Genomic DNA, 18,114 nt, shown 5'->3' on the forward strand with positions numbered 1-18,114 from the left:
CTCAAGGTGTGGTAAATTGTGGGAGGGGGAATTTTATTCATTAAAAGTATTTAAAAGCGACTTGCAGTAAGAACTCACAAATATAAAAAGAAATCGAATTATACCTGTGTTATGCAGTATATTTTTCAAAAGTAAATACAAGTATCGGTACATAGATTTCCATAAAAGTATGCTGAAATAAAACAAGAGCGTCTGCTTTTTTTTCTCTGTATAATAGAAATACTGTCATACCCATGATATTTTAAGCCCAAAAGGGGTCGTAATGCTTGCAAAAAAAATGTAGAGTTACTGTACTTGCTGTACAGAGTCAGCTTTAAATGGCGAATAACTACTCCAAGTTTTAAAGCAATACTTTTGACCGTTAATGAGAAAAGTTGACATAAACGCAAAATTTAAGCAATAAATCGGATATTTTTAAGTCCAAAAGGAGTCATAATTCTTGCAAACAGCAGGCTGGATTTATTTTCTTGCTTTACAGAGTCTGCTTTTGATGGTTAATAAGTGTTGCAAGTTTTAAAGCAATAGCTTTGATAGTTTATGAGAATGCTGACATAAACACAAAACTTAACCAAGAAATCTGATATTTTCTAAGTCCAAAAGGGGCCATAATTTTTGCAAAAAGCAGGATGGAGTTATGTTTCTCACTTTACAGAGCCAGCTTTTGATGGTTAACAAGTGTTGCAAGTTTTAAAGCAATAGCTTTTATAGTTTAGAAGAAAAGCTGACCTAAACACAAAGCTTGAACAAGAAATTCGATATTTTCTATGTTAAAAATGGGCCATAATTCTTGCAAAAAGCAGGATGGAGTTATGTTTCTTGTTATACAGTGTCAGCTTTTGATGGTTAATAAGTGTTACAGGTTTTAAAGCAATAGAATTGATAGTTTAAGAGAAACGCTGACCTACACATAAAATTTAGATAGGAAATCTGATATTTTTTCGTTCAAAAGGGGTCAAAGTTCGTGCAAAAAGCAGAATGGAGTTATGTTTCGTTCTGTGCAGAGTCAGCAATTAATGGTGAACAAGTTTTGCAAGTTTTAAAGTAATAGCTTTGATAGTTTAGGAGAAAAACAACTTAACCAGGCAACGCCGACGCAGACGCCGATGACGATCAAGTGATGACAATAATTTTCAAAAAAAATATCAGATGAGCTAAAATGTTACCCCATATTCTATAACAATGCTTAAGATATCTGTGTTAAAGATTTCTTGCTATGACTACACCGCGGACGAGAAAAAGAAGAATCTGTGTTAAATTATATACAAAATTTGCAGACAAAGGGAATATACAACTATCAAAGATCATATGTTGTGCTGTACATGATACATATTGATGATAACATAAGTGTCAGGGAGCTGAGGTCTGATTTAACAAGTACATAATGCGGTAAATATTAATCTTAATGTCTATAGTATTGATTGTGACCATCTGCTTATATGTTTTCTATATACATGTAATTGAACAAACCCTTAAGCAAGTAGGGTACCACAGACCTTTTGACAAAAGCTTTGTAACGATCAACTGATGCCAGTAACGTAAGTTCTATTTAGACCGCTGAATAGAAAGTAATGTCATTTAGTGTTTAACGATATGGTTCAGACAACTAAATTCTATAAAGGGAGATAATTTAAAAAATGAGCGAGATAGACTCATCATTTTAAATACTTCAGTTTCTTTTAATGGTCTTTAACGTTGTGTGAAATTTCAACAAAAATGATTAGTTAAATTTAGAGTTATTCTTTGGAAAAGAAATGTTACATGTAAGTTTAATAAAGGGGGGTAATTAAAAAACTTTTTTTTTTCTTTTTAATAAGTACTGCTACGGAAATTAAGGGACAAACCTGACATGAAAGTATGCTTTACACTATTTTTTTAGAAAAATATACTGTTTTACAGATAATGCGACTCAAATGTTATAGCACAGATTGTTTGTTTATAACTTACATTTTTGCAGGTAAAAGGTTTGAAGACTTCAACGAGTTTTTTTTTTTTTTTTTTTTTTTTTTTTTTTTTTTTTTTTTTTGGAACTGCTTAAACGACAGCCCGTTTATTGACGATTATTACATATAAACATATATTTTTAACAGTTTACATCAAGACACAAAAAGCATTACAAATTACAGCTCATACTTTTCTAACAGAAATAACAAAAAGGTATAATCATATTCTTCTACTTAAGTTATTTCTTTTCAAGTCAAAAGTGTCTAACAGTACATGTATTTTAGAAAGTCTTTAAGAACGTGTGTACATAAATTTTTGTTTTCGAGAAACTTAATAAGTATTAAAATATCGGTATACAAGATATTCCAAATGTTCAAATGTTTCATTCTTCTTTCACTCAAAAAATACGATTTATATATGCAGTATGAAATTGTGTTTAATAGTAAGTTAATGTCATTATACTGCTTAAGTTCTATCTTATAACCAACTATTATGCTTTTTAAATTTTTAAAAGATTTATTAATTCCACATTTTCTGAAGGTTTTGTCAATTTTAGACCAGAATGAATCTAAGTATTTGCAATCGAGGAAAAAATGGTCATAATCTTCGAATTCATTGCATAATTTGCAACAAGGATTACTTTCAATATTCCATTTAAACAAGTTTGAATTAGTTGCGAGTATTCTGTGTACGGCTTTATATTTGAATTGTTTTATTTTGTTGTCAACATTACATTTATTCAAAATATAGTAGAATGAATTCCAGTTAATTTCACAGGACAGAATATCTTCCCAGTATTTATGTATATATGGTTTTGTAAATTTTGAAGAAACAAAGATATTATATATATCTTTTCAAGTCAAAAGTGTCTAACAGTACATGTATTTTAGAAAGTCTTTAAGAACGTGTGTACATAAATTTTTGTTTTCGAGAAACTTAATAAGTATATATTATGTATATAATTATATATATCTTTGTTCGTGGTTTCTTCGAGAAGTTTGCCTTTGATACGAATATCGTAATATGTTTTAACTTTAGTATGCACAGACGTTTCGGATTTCATATTATGTTTCCATGCATTAGGCAAAGATTGTTTAATGATATTAATTTCTGCGATCCAATTTTGCTTTCTAGTTAATTTTTCATAGATAAAATTTGGATCTATTTCGCCATTGTTTGAAATAATGTCATTTACAAAAATCAAATTAGAGTCGATCCACGCTTTGAAAAACAGGCACTTCCCTTTGTGTTTAATAAATCTGTTTCCCCAGATAAGTTGCTTGCGAATGTCATAAAAAGTGTGTACTTTCTCTGTTTTATCCACATCTTTTTGTTTTATTTCTATCCAAGTTTCAATTAAATTTTTATAAAATAATGGGATTTTCAAGTTTACGTTTGGAAGGCTTTTAACTGAATCTATGTTAGTATTGAATATGAGAAGATTTTTACCATACTGGTTTAGGAAAAAAGATGGTATTACTTTCCAATTTGCATTTTCTGTTGTTTTAAAGTTTTTAACCCATTTAACTGTCATGGTTTTATAAAAGGAGTAAATATCTATCATATCTAACCCTCCATCTAATCTGTGACCTATTGTTGTCGTTCGTTTTACTTTATCATTTTTTCCGTTCCAGAGAAATTTAAAGAACATTGAGTTGAATTCACTTAAGATTGTTTTAGGTGGAACTGTATTCTGTAGTAAATATGTTATTTTTGGTAACAAGATAGACTTAATTATCAGAATTTTACCATACGTAGTAAGATTTCGTTTATTCCATGCGTTTATAAGTGATTGACATGTGTTTAATTTTGAATCCCAATTTAACTTGTCACATTCTTTTGAATCGTTTCCGAAATGAACTCCTAAAGATTTAACATATGAATTAGTAAATGGTATTTGTTCAAAAAAGTCAAGACTTTTTGTTTTAGAACGTCCTATCCATAAACCATTTGTTTTACTTTTATTTAATTCTAAACCAGAATATTTTCCAAATTCATCGATAATTAATATGGCTGTTGAAATATCATTTTCGTTTTTTAAGAATAAAGTGGTATCATCGGCTAATTGAGTTAATTTTAGAGTTCGGTTAAATTGACTGTCTTTAACGGAAATACCTTGGATATTTTCACATTTTCGTATCTTTAAAGCTAAAATCTCGGCAACGATTATAAATAAGAGGGCAGACAATGGACAGCCTTGACGAATTCCTCTAGATATTTTGAAGGAATCAGATTTCCATCCATTATTTAAAATACAACTTGAAATATTCGTATAAAGCACTTTGACCCAGTGTAAGAATGATGTTTTAAATCCAAATTTTCTTAAAACTGTAAACATGAAATTCCATTCAACCGTGTCGAAAGCTTTTTTAAAATCTAAAAATAGAATAGCCCCGTCAATATTTAAAATATCTGTATAGTCTATAATGTCTTGAATCTGTCGAATGTTATATCCAATGTATCGATTCTTAATGTACCCTTGTTGATCTAAACTTATAATATAAGGAAGAACTTTTTGTAGTCTTTTTGCTAGGACTCTAGCTGCAATTTTATTGTCAATACAAAGCAATGAAATAGGTCTCCAATTCTGCAAATTTTCTGGGTCGCCTTTTTTGTAAATTAATGAAAAAATACCTTGTTTTTGACTGTTTGAAAGTTGACCCTTATCGTATCCTTCGTTTAATGAATACGTAACAAGTTCTCCAATCAGATGCCAAAATTTCAAGTAAAATTCAACAGTTAATCCGTCTAAGCCCGGGCTTTTGTTTAGCTTCATATCTTTTAAAGAATTGAAACATTCATTTACTGAGAATTTGCCTTCGCATAATTCTGCCTGTTGGTTATTTAGTCTTATGTTTTCTGTAAGCACTTCATTTATATAAGAATCGCAGTCTTTACTATTTATATCTATTTTTGAGTCGTATAATGTTTTATAAAATTCAACTTCTGCTTTTAAAATATCTTCAGTTTGAGTTACTGTTTTGTTATTAACTTTTAATGATGTAATAACTTTTCTCACTTGTCGCGATTTTTCTAAACTATGAAAATATTTAGAATTTTGTTCTCCTTCTTCGAGAAACTGCACCCTAGCTCTTATTTGGGCACCTCGAGTTTTGAAATTATATAATGATTCGATTTCATTTTCAAGTCTATTGATTTGTTTTCTTATCTCATCATTTAGTTGATTCTCGGATAAAGAAAGTAGAGATTTTAGTTCTATTTCTAGCTTTTGGATTCTATTATTCCTTTGTCTAGCTTTTAATTTTGAAAACTTTATAGAATATTCTCTTATATCTAATTTACAGAGTTCCCATTTTGTTTGATAATTTTCGGTATGTACAGATTTTATAGAATTTGCTATTTTAGTTATATTTTCTATATATTCATCGTTATTTAATAGGGAGTTATTAAACTTCCAAAACCCTTTTCCTCTCCTATTTGGTATTCTAAGTTTTAAAGAAATTGCCATGTGATCTGTATACTGAATTAGAGCAGGTCGTATATCACAACTTAACGTCATTGGTATTAAAGTTTCCTCAATCAGCCAAAAATCAATTCTACTTTTTTCGGTACTGTTTTTTCTTCTCCAAGTAAACTGACATTTCTCACTGTTTTTGAATTTCCAAATATCTTTTAAATTATGGGATTTTATGAGACTTTTTAAGTTTGAAACAGGTACTGATTTAGGTTTACCTTTATTGGATTTGTAAATACGATCATGATCATTCACTGAAAGAACATCATTGTGATCGCCTCCTAGGATTTTTACACCTTGACTAAAATTTATCAAGAGCTCAGATATTTCTTTGTAAAAGGAGTTTCTGTGCTTTTTATCATTTGGCGAATATACGCATAAAAGTGTGAAAACATTTTCATGGAGTTCAATGTTTAACAAAACATATCTGCCATTTGTATCATAAGAATCATCTATTTTACTGTACTGAAGTGATTTCTTTATTAAAATAGAACAACCTCTACTATTTGAATTTCCAAAAGAGTGAAACAAATCCCAATTACAAAATTCATCTTTCAATAGAATTTCTAAATCACTCGAATAGTGTGTCTCTTGTAAGAAAGCAATATCTGTTTTCTGATAACTCAACCACTGAATTAATCGTAGTCTCTTATTTCTGTCTCTCAGACCTTGCGTATTTATCGAAACAAAATGTAAAAATGGTACATTATCTTTTGTGCGGTCGCTGCTTTGACAAATTGTAAATATTTTATGTTAAACAGGTGCTAGGTCATATTGGTTTCAGTACTGTAGAGTCGGCTTCGGCTGTTTTATCAGATAATTATGTCTTATATACAGTTGATTGAAACCCTAGATCTCCGCAGGTTCCTTTTAGGAATTTTACCGGTCCAGTATGATCTCGCACTATTTGGGTCATTTTTGAGTAGGCCTAAAACTATTCTTTGTGTCCGGTTACATGGTCAAAAAAAGGATAGGTAGGTCGGGTTTAAGTGGGGTGGGGGGGGGAGTGGGGGGGGGGGGAGATTATTAGGTGAGAATTTTCGGAAATTATTTTTGTGTCAAAAAAAATTAATACAAATAAGGGGATTTTGCCTTTAGAGCAATTAGTTGATTTCTAACATCACTGACCATGTTTAAAGCATAAAAAGTGCAGTTTTGCAACTTTTAGTAAAAAGTTGAAAAAAAATCTCCAAGACAATAACACATTTAGGGTCGGGCCAAAAATTTATGGTAGGTCGGGATACCGGAAACAAACAATTTTACGCCCTATTTATTAATAGTTAGGTTATGGTTACTAGATATGAATCACTTTTAATCTTAAAAATTCATGTTGTTATTACATTGTTGGACATGTTAGCATAACTAAGAAACATAGGTACAGTGTTAATTAGCTTGCTGCTTGACAATTCATCACTCATTAATACATTTTTTAGTCATATTTGTGTATATAGAGGGAAGGAATGAAACGGTTTTGACCTTTCTATATGCTTATTATAAGTACAGTAACTGACAGCATTAATTAATTCCCTTTTATTCACAAAAGTTCAAAATTACTTTTTAATTATAGTATATTTTATTGAAATAGCATATTAATTTTTACAGCAATTTAACGTATCTTTTACAGAAAAAGATTTGTATTTATGATATTAGAGAAACTATTTTTGTTTATAAATCTGTTATTATGCTAATTTCAGACCAGTATGATTGTTACCCCTGGGCTCCCAAGCGGATCCCTATCTTTTGATTTATTCTACAGACTACAATATTTTACTTGTTGTCACATTTTATCTTATGATGATATACTCGTATTAAACTTTGGCTGCTTACTTCTGTTTAGGGTAAATAAATTTGAAAACCATTATTTGGCTTGTTTTCCTTATACAAGTTACTGACTGTTCCAAGGCGGTGCCCCTATTTTAAGCTTGTTTTTTTCTTTGTCCGTCTCGATTTTTGTGTTGCGTATGTTGTTTTTTAGTTGTTGGCGTTTCTTTCCTCCCACTCTGTCCCCATCCATCTACCCCTATCGCCCCTCGTATTTGCGCCCCATCTCCTTTTGCTGAGATTGCGTTATCGTGCCCACATAATTTTGGCTGCAGGCCGTCCCTGGCTGGTGCCCCGCTGTGTTGATTTTTCTTGCTTGTCATTTTGTTTTTCTGTGCCTGTTTGTGTGTTTGCGTGTGTGTGCGTGTGTGTGTGTGTGTGTGTTATATATTAACTGAAAAATTCTACTTTCGTAACTAGAAATTTCTACTTAGAATCTTGCCTACTTTTCCGCAAAATGTATACGTCTCATGGACACGTCTGTTCGTTTGTCAAAAATGTGTATGAATAAATTTTGTTATGGTTACATCTTACATGCCTTAGCTTGGAAGCCACACTTAAAATGTAAAGTGGATACATCTACATAGACATCTTTATATGGAATTTGAGGGTACCCAGCATGTAGGGACTAGAATTATGCCCATAGCCCAGGTTCCCATTTACTGTGTCCCGCTTTTACTTTGAATTTCATGTTAAAGTTTTGATATACTTGCCCTCTATCTCTGTTATTACTGTATAGACTTGATTAAAGTTTAAAATATTTGTCCTATATCGTTACCCACATCAAATGGTACAAGTTCCACAACTATGGTACAAATATCGTTATAATTGTGTCCCCCGTTTTACTTAGATTCTCTAGGTAATGCTTTTAATGCATTTTCACTCCGCCTCTGTTATTCTTTAATTTATTTTATTCAAACTTTAAAACAGCTGTTCCACATTATCAACCATATCATGACAAGTTGAATGAAGAGTAGACATCAATGACATTTTTTCCTGGGACAGTCGAAGAATGGGACCTCAGTACCCTCACCTCTACCCCTCCCGGTTTTCTCCACTTATTGAAATTGTATTTGTTAATTCAGCAATTTCACACTTACAATTTTTTGTTTTACTGACAAAGCAGTATAACAGGGTTAGTAATCACTAAAGTGATATCTTCACTTTCCTCGAATATTCACTTTTTGCTGTCTATCATCGGAATAGTCGAGCACACTATCTCCTCTGATAGCTCTTGTTTTAGTACAAACAATTCTCAGTCATTTTCAAAAATCATCTAGGACTACCCAAGGTACCTGATCTTGACCAGGACTTATATATAAAAGTTCATAATGTTTATCATGTGGTAGAAAGACGTCGACATTTCGATTTACAAATGTAGTATGTTAATAACTCGAAAGTTCGAGTTACGTTTCTCGAAATTTTAAATAAATGAACAAAACGCACTTATACTCTTTCTACCTTTATGACCTGAGCTGAATATAATTTCAGGCAGTCACGACGCTCATGTGCCGTTGCAAAACAACTGTAGTGATGAAAACAACAATGTTGTTGAAATCTTACTGAGAGGTTTTTCAAATACCAAATCAGCTATCAGAAGACAGAAACTAGTTCCCGAGTTCACAACATACGAGGTAAATTTACCAAATCTGGTAATGAAATGTGCAACACTCCTCGAGGTCCCTTGCACCGATTGAAAAGTAACTATATTTTTGTATATCAGAAAAGAATGGTATAGCTGTAATGCTCAAGAAGGATCAGAAATGATATCATTGCTAACTCTTCAAAACCAATAGCCTACAGCAATATTCTGAACTATTTGGAAGTATGCGTACTGTAAAATTGAAAATTCCGTAAAAAACGCGTTTATACAAGTGTGAAAAATTATTTACAGAGGTAGAATTTTGGAAATTATTAAGAATAAAGTAGTGCAACATATCAGTACTTCATCGCATGTCATTTTCATTCTGCCTATTCAGTTGAATGTCGGCATTCGAAATACTGGCTCAGACTGGTCATTTATTTCAACCAACCTGTCCTGTATAAACAGTGTACAGAAATAAAATACATCTCACCACTTCAACTTTAGTTCCTTTTCGGTTATTTTCTTTTACGGCTGTCATCATGTATGAAGCTATACCTAACATTGACGTCTTTAGTTAGAATTGTGTTTTCCTCTATTTCCACTGGATGCTGTATTTGATTTGATTGTTTCGTCTATCGTTTGAAAACGCATATATGCTGAAACACAATTGTGTAATGGACAGTTATAAGGTCAGTACAAGGCTAGGCTTTGAACTCGTGACTTATTCCTAAAGCATAAATGATTATCACTGACTTTAATTCGGCACATATATTCATTACATTAATGCTTATAAAATATTATTCTTAATACATATAATGTAACTCCAATTAGATATCAAATCCTATTTTTGTACGTTTATACGTGTGTAAACCACATTGGGACGTCTTGCACATCCATGAGTCGAGCATAATTTCTTAGTTGTTTTCTGAGCTTATAAAGTGTCAAACATTCAGATCCACTGAGTCATGCAAGTATCATCATATTCATTTGTTCGTTTGTCAGTCCATCTTTGTCTTTCAGTGCCGATACACGTAGAGCCTCTTCACTATTACACTTGTAACTGGCCGCTCTTTTAGCGGATGTATATCTTCATATGTAAGCAGTAGCAGTGTGAAATATGTCTAATAATCACTTACCTTTGATAAAAAAATTGAGCTAAATCTTCAAAGATGGTTGACCGTTCCCGTTATGACTGACTTTTGACACCCCAGGTTAAAGTCGTTTCTCATGAACAAAAAAAAATCGATTCACTTATGCAATAATTGTACACATAAATTTGGCCATTCGCGGGAATCTATACAAATACGTTCGCGGAAAAAAGCTGTATATGAAAATATGCTTAATACGAAACTATTACATGTTTTTGTCTGTTATTTTAGTGTTTAAAACAGTCTTAAATTTTCCATATATAACTGTTTCTATGCAATCACTATTCTTCCCTTTTGAAATGTAAAACACTTTCTATATTCTTTATCAGGTAGGAATTGGACGCAGTTTAGGCTTAGACAGAATCATGAATTGGTGTGGTCTGACCCACTCCATCACTGGAATGGGGATAAGCTATGGATTTGGAAGTGATGGCTACTTTAACTTCAGTAAGAATGATAAATTATTATCATATATTATATTTTTTAGCATAAAATCAAAATGCATTTTCAAATAAATTTTAGCTTAAATGTTTTAGAAGTAAATTTAAAAAAAAAAATACTTAATACAAAATTATTGTAACACCATTGAGAATAGTGCATATTTTCTTACTCGAAAATATTAGTGGATTCAGGGGAGGGAGTTTGTGGGGAGAGGAGTTGGTGGTTAGGGAGGGCCTGGCGTGCGCTTCCCTCAAATCTGCCAAACATATGTTTTAAGTTCTTTTTTTTTACAATTTCAGATAAAGGCATGATAAATGCTACGCCTGCACATCATTTATAATTAATATCAGTACGTCGGAATGCAATACTCCTATTATGGTCTTTAACATAACAAATGTCCTCGCTTCCCTCGCATTTCATCACTCGTTATAACTAATACCACAGGGGCGACATTTCCTTTGAAACTGAAAGCTTAAAGAATCATACAGTTTTCAAATTCGTTCATTACGATACAACAACATAAGGTAATAATCAAGACATCACACATTTATACCACATGAAGGGTACTAAGCAAAAGAATACTTATATCATACAAAATCCAAAGGATGACACCCCATAAACCAAATTTCTTTGATCGGCCACTTGAAAGGATTATATCATAAGCTAAAGATCCCTAACTCTGGAATAGTTTTTATTTCTAGCGATAGATATACAGTTTATACGTAAGTAGAATTTGCATTTATGACTGAATATGAACAAGGAAGTGTCTAGGGGCACTGATCCGTATCTCTAGTCTGGTTCAAGAGATACGGATCCGTACCTCTAGACAAGCCTCTTAGAGATTTCTATGAGTATGGACCTCCTTTTTCCAGATACTATTGGCTATATACATCTATTCTATTCTAAATAAAATCACAGTCATGCAGTTATGTGATCACAGTTTGTATACAGACTCAGAATTTAGTTTAATCCTTCAAGGTAATTTGGTCTTGACTTCCATAGTCGATAAATCCAAGAGGCGAACGCTGCAAAGAATTCTCCCCTTAGTATGGTCTTAAGTAACTGAAAACATACCACACCCATGTGCTTTATTCGAAAAATATTTGCGCCCATCCAGCATATTTTATTTAGCATTTGAAAAGGAAAATTGTCACAATGACTTTGATCTGGCAAATAAGCGGGATACTTAGTACTTGATTCGTACCACATTTTCTTCCCGCAGAAACTTTTGAACGATGACACTTATGAGAGCCGTATCGTTGTCATTGATCAACTGGAGACCGTAAGCACCAGTCCTTGGCCCAATTTTCTTTTTATTTTCGTTTTACAGCTGTCAGTAAATTGTTTCCAGTAACTAAATTTACTAACCGTGTTAAAATTTGTAGTACCATTTGAGTTGATGAGTTACCAAACAATTTGACACATGTAATTCTTTTTGCAATTATTGATCTACGGTAACCTTTTCGCAGCCATTGTCTGTTGTCAACGCGATGATGTGGATCCTGAAAGTATGTCCAGGTCTCGTCTCCTTTTATGTACTTTTCAGCGTTTCTTTAGCACATTTGACCATATAGGACGGTTGCTCCTCTGTAACATGTGAAACACACATCGGACAATAAAGTCTCTAAAACCCAAGTGCTTGGTGAGAATCTCACGAGTTCTCCCCTTTTACATGCCAAGAAAAGACATGTAACCTGGCGTAAGGCAGCAATGTTCTTTGATGTCACTGCTGTTTTCGGCCTTCATACAGGTCGAGTCCTGTCATTTAGGGCTGCCCTACGTATCTAAAGTAAACAGTTTTCTCTGATACTGCAGAATTCTTAAATTGGATATGCTGAGTATCTGCCATGAGGATATTTCTAAAGAACAAAGTACTTTAAGATAGCTCTTATTTCAGATTCATGGCTTCATGTACATGTATTTTGCTTAATAGTGTAAAATGGTACGGTAGTTATCTATAAAACTTTGCAGGATTATAATGGAGTTATTTATGTATCATCCCTGTAAAACACGCGTTCCTTGCGTATCATACATCTACGGAAGCGCGCGATAATCATTTTCTTTAGGATTGCCCTCGTATTCTGTTTTTACAAATTGAAATATCAAATAAGATTTAATCCTTTTTCATCTAAAACTTGAAACTAAATAGTTAACGTATACCAGAGTTCTCCATATTCATGTAAATAGCATAGAAACGCCTAATAAATACCATGGACCCGAAGTGATGTTTGTTTATGTTGTGACAAACACTTTTTAGATAAAACTTAGGACATTATTTTAGACTGAAAGATCGGGGTAATCATGTTTTCCTCACACCTGATGACAGTTACGAGTTCGCAAACGATTCCTTCTACTTGTGCCAGTAAATTGATTATAAAACAATTTGTTCCTGGCTCAATATTTAACTATTGAGGGGTTAATATATCAAGCATTTACAAATTAACAAATATTTTGAGTTGACTGTGTGTTGGTGATAACACGTTGAGCATATGCCTGGGGGCACGCCAGTAGTTGCAGATTCCCTCAAAGTTGTAAAATATATAGCAATGTCTGTAGTAAATGGTGCCAATGCTATCAAGGTAAGGTCATGAAATGTCAAATATCAGTAATGCAGGCTTGTCAATATTACAGGAACAGATTTAACTGGAACAATTTTGAATAATCTTACCTTTTTACATTTAGAAATTGTAGAAAATTGATTTGTAAACTGACTTCAAAAAAGAGATAATGTTTACTTTGTAGATAAAGATCTTTTAAAAGAAGCTACAGCGTGGCAGTCTTCTACATACACCCACTGGCACGTTCCTGTAACTGCAGACAAGGCCATTGATGGAAACACGGACAGTAATTTAGACGGACAAAGCTGTTCACACACAGATAATTTGTTCTCTTATTGGGCGGTGGAATTCGGTACATCCGATCCTGTAAAGGAAGTTGAAATCTGCTTGAGAAATATTGTGTAAGAAATATATGTGATCTTACTTCATGCCAACATTTCTGATTGTTAACACATTACCAGTCAATGTTCTCCAAACTTACACAGATGATTTATAGTTACAAAGTCTCGGTTAAGCTTAATGATAGATATTCTAAAAGATTACTGTAGCAAGACAAGGGTCAAGGTCATTGCATCAGTTTCAACCGCCCTATTTCATAATTTCGATACTGTAGAGGCCGTAGTTTCTATCTGATATGCATGCAAAATATTAAGAGCGTAGTTTGTTTTCATGAAATCTAGGTCAAGTTAGAAATAAGGTCACTTTTAAAGCCTTAATGAGGTACTTCTACACATTCGGATGAATCTTTTTTCTTCAATGTTTGTTTGTATTAAAAATGATTTTTTTTTCGAAACTGTATTGTGTAATAAGAATTTTTGGCAAATCAATCAATAAATAAAGGTCGTATGTCTGTTGTTTTTCCTGGACTGCTCAGTAATTTGAAAAAGTTTCTATCTCACACAGGTTTTGAAATTGAGGGACTGTATGACATTCACAATTTTGCGAATATATGTTGTTGTTGTTTTTTCTACATCGTAGAGTATAAGTTTCATATAAAGTGTTTTAAAACTGCCCCTCGAATGAATTTTTGTTTTATGTTTACGGAGGATCTATCGGCCTTTGCTTTGCAGAAAATGTATACCATACTGTTCAGAATAAAAAGATTATTTCAAGAGAAGTTTGTGAAAATATCAAATTATTTTTCCATGCAATGCAAGTGTTGACATTTCGAAACGTTCTTTGCAAAATAAAATTGAAAGTAGAGGGCTGTCAAAATGACAATACTGTTAGTACCTAGATAAATATGTTACACATACAAATAAAAAAAGATAATAATACTTCTGAAACAGATGTTTGAAATTTTCTACAAATTAAAAGTCGAGCTACGTGTAATTCTAGACAAAATATATATTCGTTTACAAGCTAACCTTTATAAAACATATTTCCTACTTCCTCTCAACAATTTTCTATATTAAGTAGTAATTCTCTGTGAGGTATGGAATTTAAAAAAATAATATCCACCTGTGGTTTTAATAGCTTACCTTGTAAAATGTTGTAATTTCATACCCTATGGCCTATCCTTAGAAAGATATTAACGCTGCCGTTTTAATATATTTGCCCATTATCTGACATTGATTCATAAAATCATCTCCGTATACAATGTACAAGCTTTCGTTACGCCATAACGTCTGTTTTATTAAACGTGCAGTGGTACCTAAACACACAAGATGGCGTATTTCCTAACTTATTTATATCAAAACCCTCTTTAGAATATGTCTTCGTAAACTTTTAGATCAATGCGAAGGTAAAATACTTTGCTAGTTGAAACCATTGAAAAATATTGTCAACGCTCTAGAGGCAACAAGTTCTTCAGGAAGCCTGATAGTATATTGGTTGTCTATATAAAAGCTGGACTTAGTCTTTTCTTTTCTTTACACTAGGGACAAAAGCCATGCATGTCAAATAATAGATAAACATTCGCAGTTATACAAACGCTCTAGTTCTCCTGATCTATATGAAACCTGAGCATACTTTAGAATATTTGTCCTCGTGAAATTTATGTCAAATTCAAAAACAGTTAGAAATAGGCCACTAAGTAAACTGTAGGAGAAACCTTTCTACTTGAGCTGTGAAACTCAGGTCAACGATTCAGTGTCGTCATCTTCCTCTTGTTCATGTTCGCTTGATGCGAATTCCCGCAAATTTCCTTTGCCAAACTATCGAAAACGTATATTTTATAGCTATAGTAAGCGGAAAACTTTGTCAGGAAATGGGACACTTCAAGTGATTTCATACATCACAATATCGCACAATATCTGTGTGGCACACGAGTTTCCAGTTACACATGCCAATATTTCTATGTGAAGTACTGTGTTTGTAGTACCATGTAAACTAACAGATATCGTTTTTTCATTTTAGTTTGGCGCAATACAAATTTCACAGTTACTGTTTCGGACAGCCGTGATGACGTCATCAACGATGGCGGGAAACTATGCGGTTCATACTTCGGTCCACAGGTTGACAAAGATCCGTTCCGGCTTACAATTACCTGTTCGAATACACTCTACGGGAAGTTCTTAAAATTCAAACATGAGATGGGGGACCTTATGACATTGTGTGAAGTGTTTGTTTATACACCATAGTGACAATAAGTGTTGTTGCTATTTCAGTTGTGTATGTATTGTTTCACATAGTATTTACATATGTTGTCGGATAAAAGTGGAACAGCTATGTACCAAAACAGAAGTGAGATACAGTAGTATGCTAAGCCATATTACACAAGCTGTGTTTGATATTAAGTAGATTTAATGTTTGATTTACATATTCCGTAATAGAGGTTCTGTTCGTTTCTTTTTAAATAGTTAATGACTACACGGACATAAACCAGTGCTTTAAAGAACACTAAGGATTGATTTAGTGGCAAGGACTTATTCTAAATCAGTACTTGAACAAGAAGGATTGATTTAGCGGCAAGGACTTATTTAAAGTCAGAACTTGAAAACGAAGGATTGATTTAGCATCAAGGACTTATCTTAAGTCAGTACTTGAGCACGAAGGATGGATTTAGTGGTAATAACCTATTTTAAGTTAGTTCGTAACCACCTAGGATTGATTTAGCGGCATGGACTAATTTTAAGTCAGTACTTGAACACTAAGGATTGATTTAGTGGCAAGAACTTGTTGTAAGTCAGTACTTGAACACAAAGGATTTATTTAGTGGCAAGAACTTATTTAAAGTCAGTACTTGAACACTAAGCAAGGACCTATTCTTAGTCAGTTCCTGAACATTAAGGATTGATTTAGTGGCAAGGACCTATGTTTTAGTCAGTACTTGAACACTAAGGACTGATTTAGCGGCAAGGATCTTTTTTAAGTCAGTACTTGAACACTAAGCAAGGACCTATTCTAAGTCAGTGCCTGAACATTAAGGATTGATTTAGTGGCAAGGACCTATTTCTTAGTCAGTACTTGAACACTAAGGACTGATTTAGCGGCAAGGATCTTTTTTAAGTCAGTACTTGAACACTAAGCAAGGACCTATTCTAAGTCAGTGCCTGAACATTAAGGATTGATTAAGTGGCAAGGACCTATTTTAGTCAGTACTTGAACACTACGGATTGATTTAGCGACAAGGACCTATTTTTAGTCTGTACTTGTTATTATTTTTTGGCTCGCAGTTTTGAAAAAAGAATTGTATTACCACTTCTAGAGATCTCTTCGAATGTTGTATAACTTAAACAATGTTTAGGTTTTGCAAAATTATGAAAAATTCTGTTACGAAATTGATGAAACAAACGTCCAATTTGATGTTAGTTGCTAATCCTATCCGATTTTAGACAAAACCCATTGAATGTGAAACTTTTCACTATATTGCTTATCTAGCTTTGTACTATTTACCTACTAAATTCCTTCTTCATAAAAGAAATGAAAGTACTAGTATATGTAAATGCAGTAAAGTTTTCAGATTCCGAATGCCTTTATACCATTTGTAAGCTGGTACTGTTTTGGTGAAACCGTAAGATGTTTTTATAATTGTTGCCATGGTTACCTTCATATTTCAGCTTGCACAAAATGATTAATAGGTCAATTCTGCGCTAGACTACAACATAACGTAATTGATAAATATACTTCTTATGTGCATGTAGTTTATAGATGTGTTCACATTAAAATATACAAATAAACTGGTTTCCGTTTTGATAAAATGCTTTAGATATTTTAGTGGAACAAAACACCCTATTAGCTGAAATTGAAAGCAGTACTTGATTAAAAACAGATGGAGAACTCCCATTCGCTACTTATCCTTGAACAGTAATTACACTCTAGTTCAGTACCAGGCCGTTCAGCGTACAAGGTCGAAGTCTGGTGATACAATATAACATATTCTCAAATTCCCGAGTTGTTATAGAGATTAAAGGACTATTTTAGCTATGTATAAAACACCATAGTGTAGCATTACCAGCTTCCCTTTTGATACATTCTGCTTAGTCTGGATTAGAACCATCCATTTTTAATAGATTTCATAATCTTACACGACCTCTCTTGTGTCATTAAAAACATTAAAGTGAGTTTACATTCTTTACTGAAGGGAAACACCTGATGTATCTCCATCTGATTTTCTTATTCTGGAAATCATCATATTCTTAAAGGGGCTTCCCCACACATTTTAAGCAAAAATTAATATATCACAAAAATCAACAAAAAGTGAATACTCTGAAAGTGACTAGTGATACAAACTTATTGGCGTACGACTTTTAAAGCTATTCTTATAAATAACCAACAATATTATGCAGGTGGTAAACCGTTGCAACGCTTTTTAAATAATGCAGAAAATATACATTCTTCATGCATGTTTACCAATTATTTTATATCTACTTCAATATTTACTTTATTTCAGTGATTATTAGTGTATGTTACCAATCCCGTTTTTAAGATATGGACAGGATAATCACTAGTATTCACGTGAGAATGAAGAACTGAAGCAATTTATAAATTAAATGTCATGACAAATTCGTCAAAATTATTTAATTTTTGTTTTATTTGTATACGCCCGAAGGGACGTATTATGTTATACCCCCGGTGTCCATCCGCCCGTCCGTTAGCAATTTCGTGTCCGCTCTATAATTCTTGACCTTCTTAAAGGATTTCAAAGAAACTTGACACAAATGTTTACAACATTGAGGCGACGTACAGAGCGCATGTTCTGGT

General features: G+C 32.8%; 1 protein-coding gene across 1 annotated transcript in view; it reads left to right on the forward strand.

The window, feature by feature from the left end:
• Positions 1-17,060, forward strand: part of LOC123559199 (uncharacterized) — a 164,585-nt gene extending 147,525 nt beyond the window's left edge. Inside the window, exon 3 of the mRNA XM_053544250.1 lies at positions 15,328-17,060. Within this exon, the coding sequence (XP_053400225.1) occupies positions 15,328-15,551 (224 nt within the window). The 3' untranslated portion in view covers positions 15,552-17,060. The remainder of the gene's footprint in view (positions 1-15,327) is intronic.
• The last annotated feature ends 1,054 nt before the right edge of the window (positions 17,061-18,114 follow it).

Source organism: Mercenaria mercenaria, chromosome 5, assembly GCF_021730395.1.
Source record: "Mercenaria mercenaria strain notata chromosome 5, MADL_Memer_1, whole genome shotgun sequence".
NCBI classification, from domain to species: Eukaryota; Metazoa; Mollusca; class Bivalvia; order Venerida; family Veneridae; genus Mercenaria; species Mercenaria mercenaria.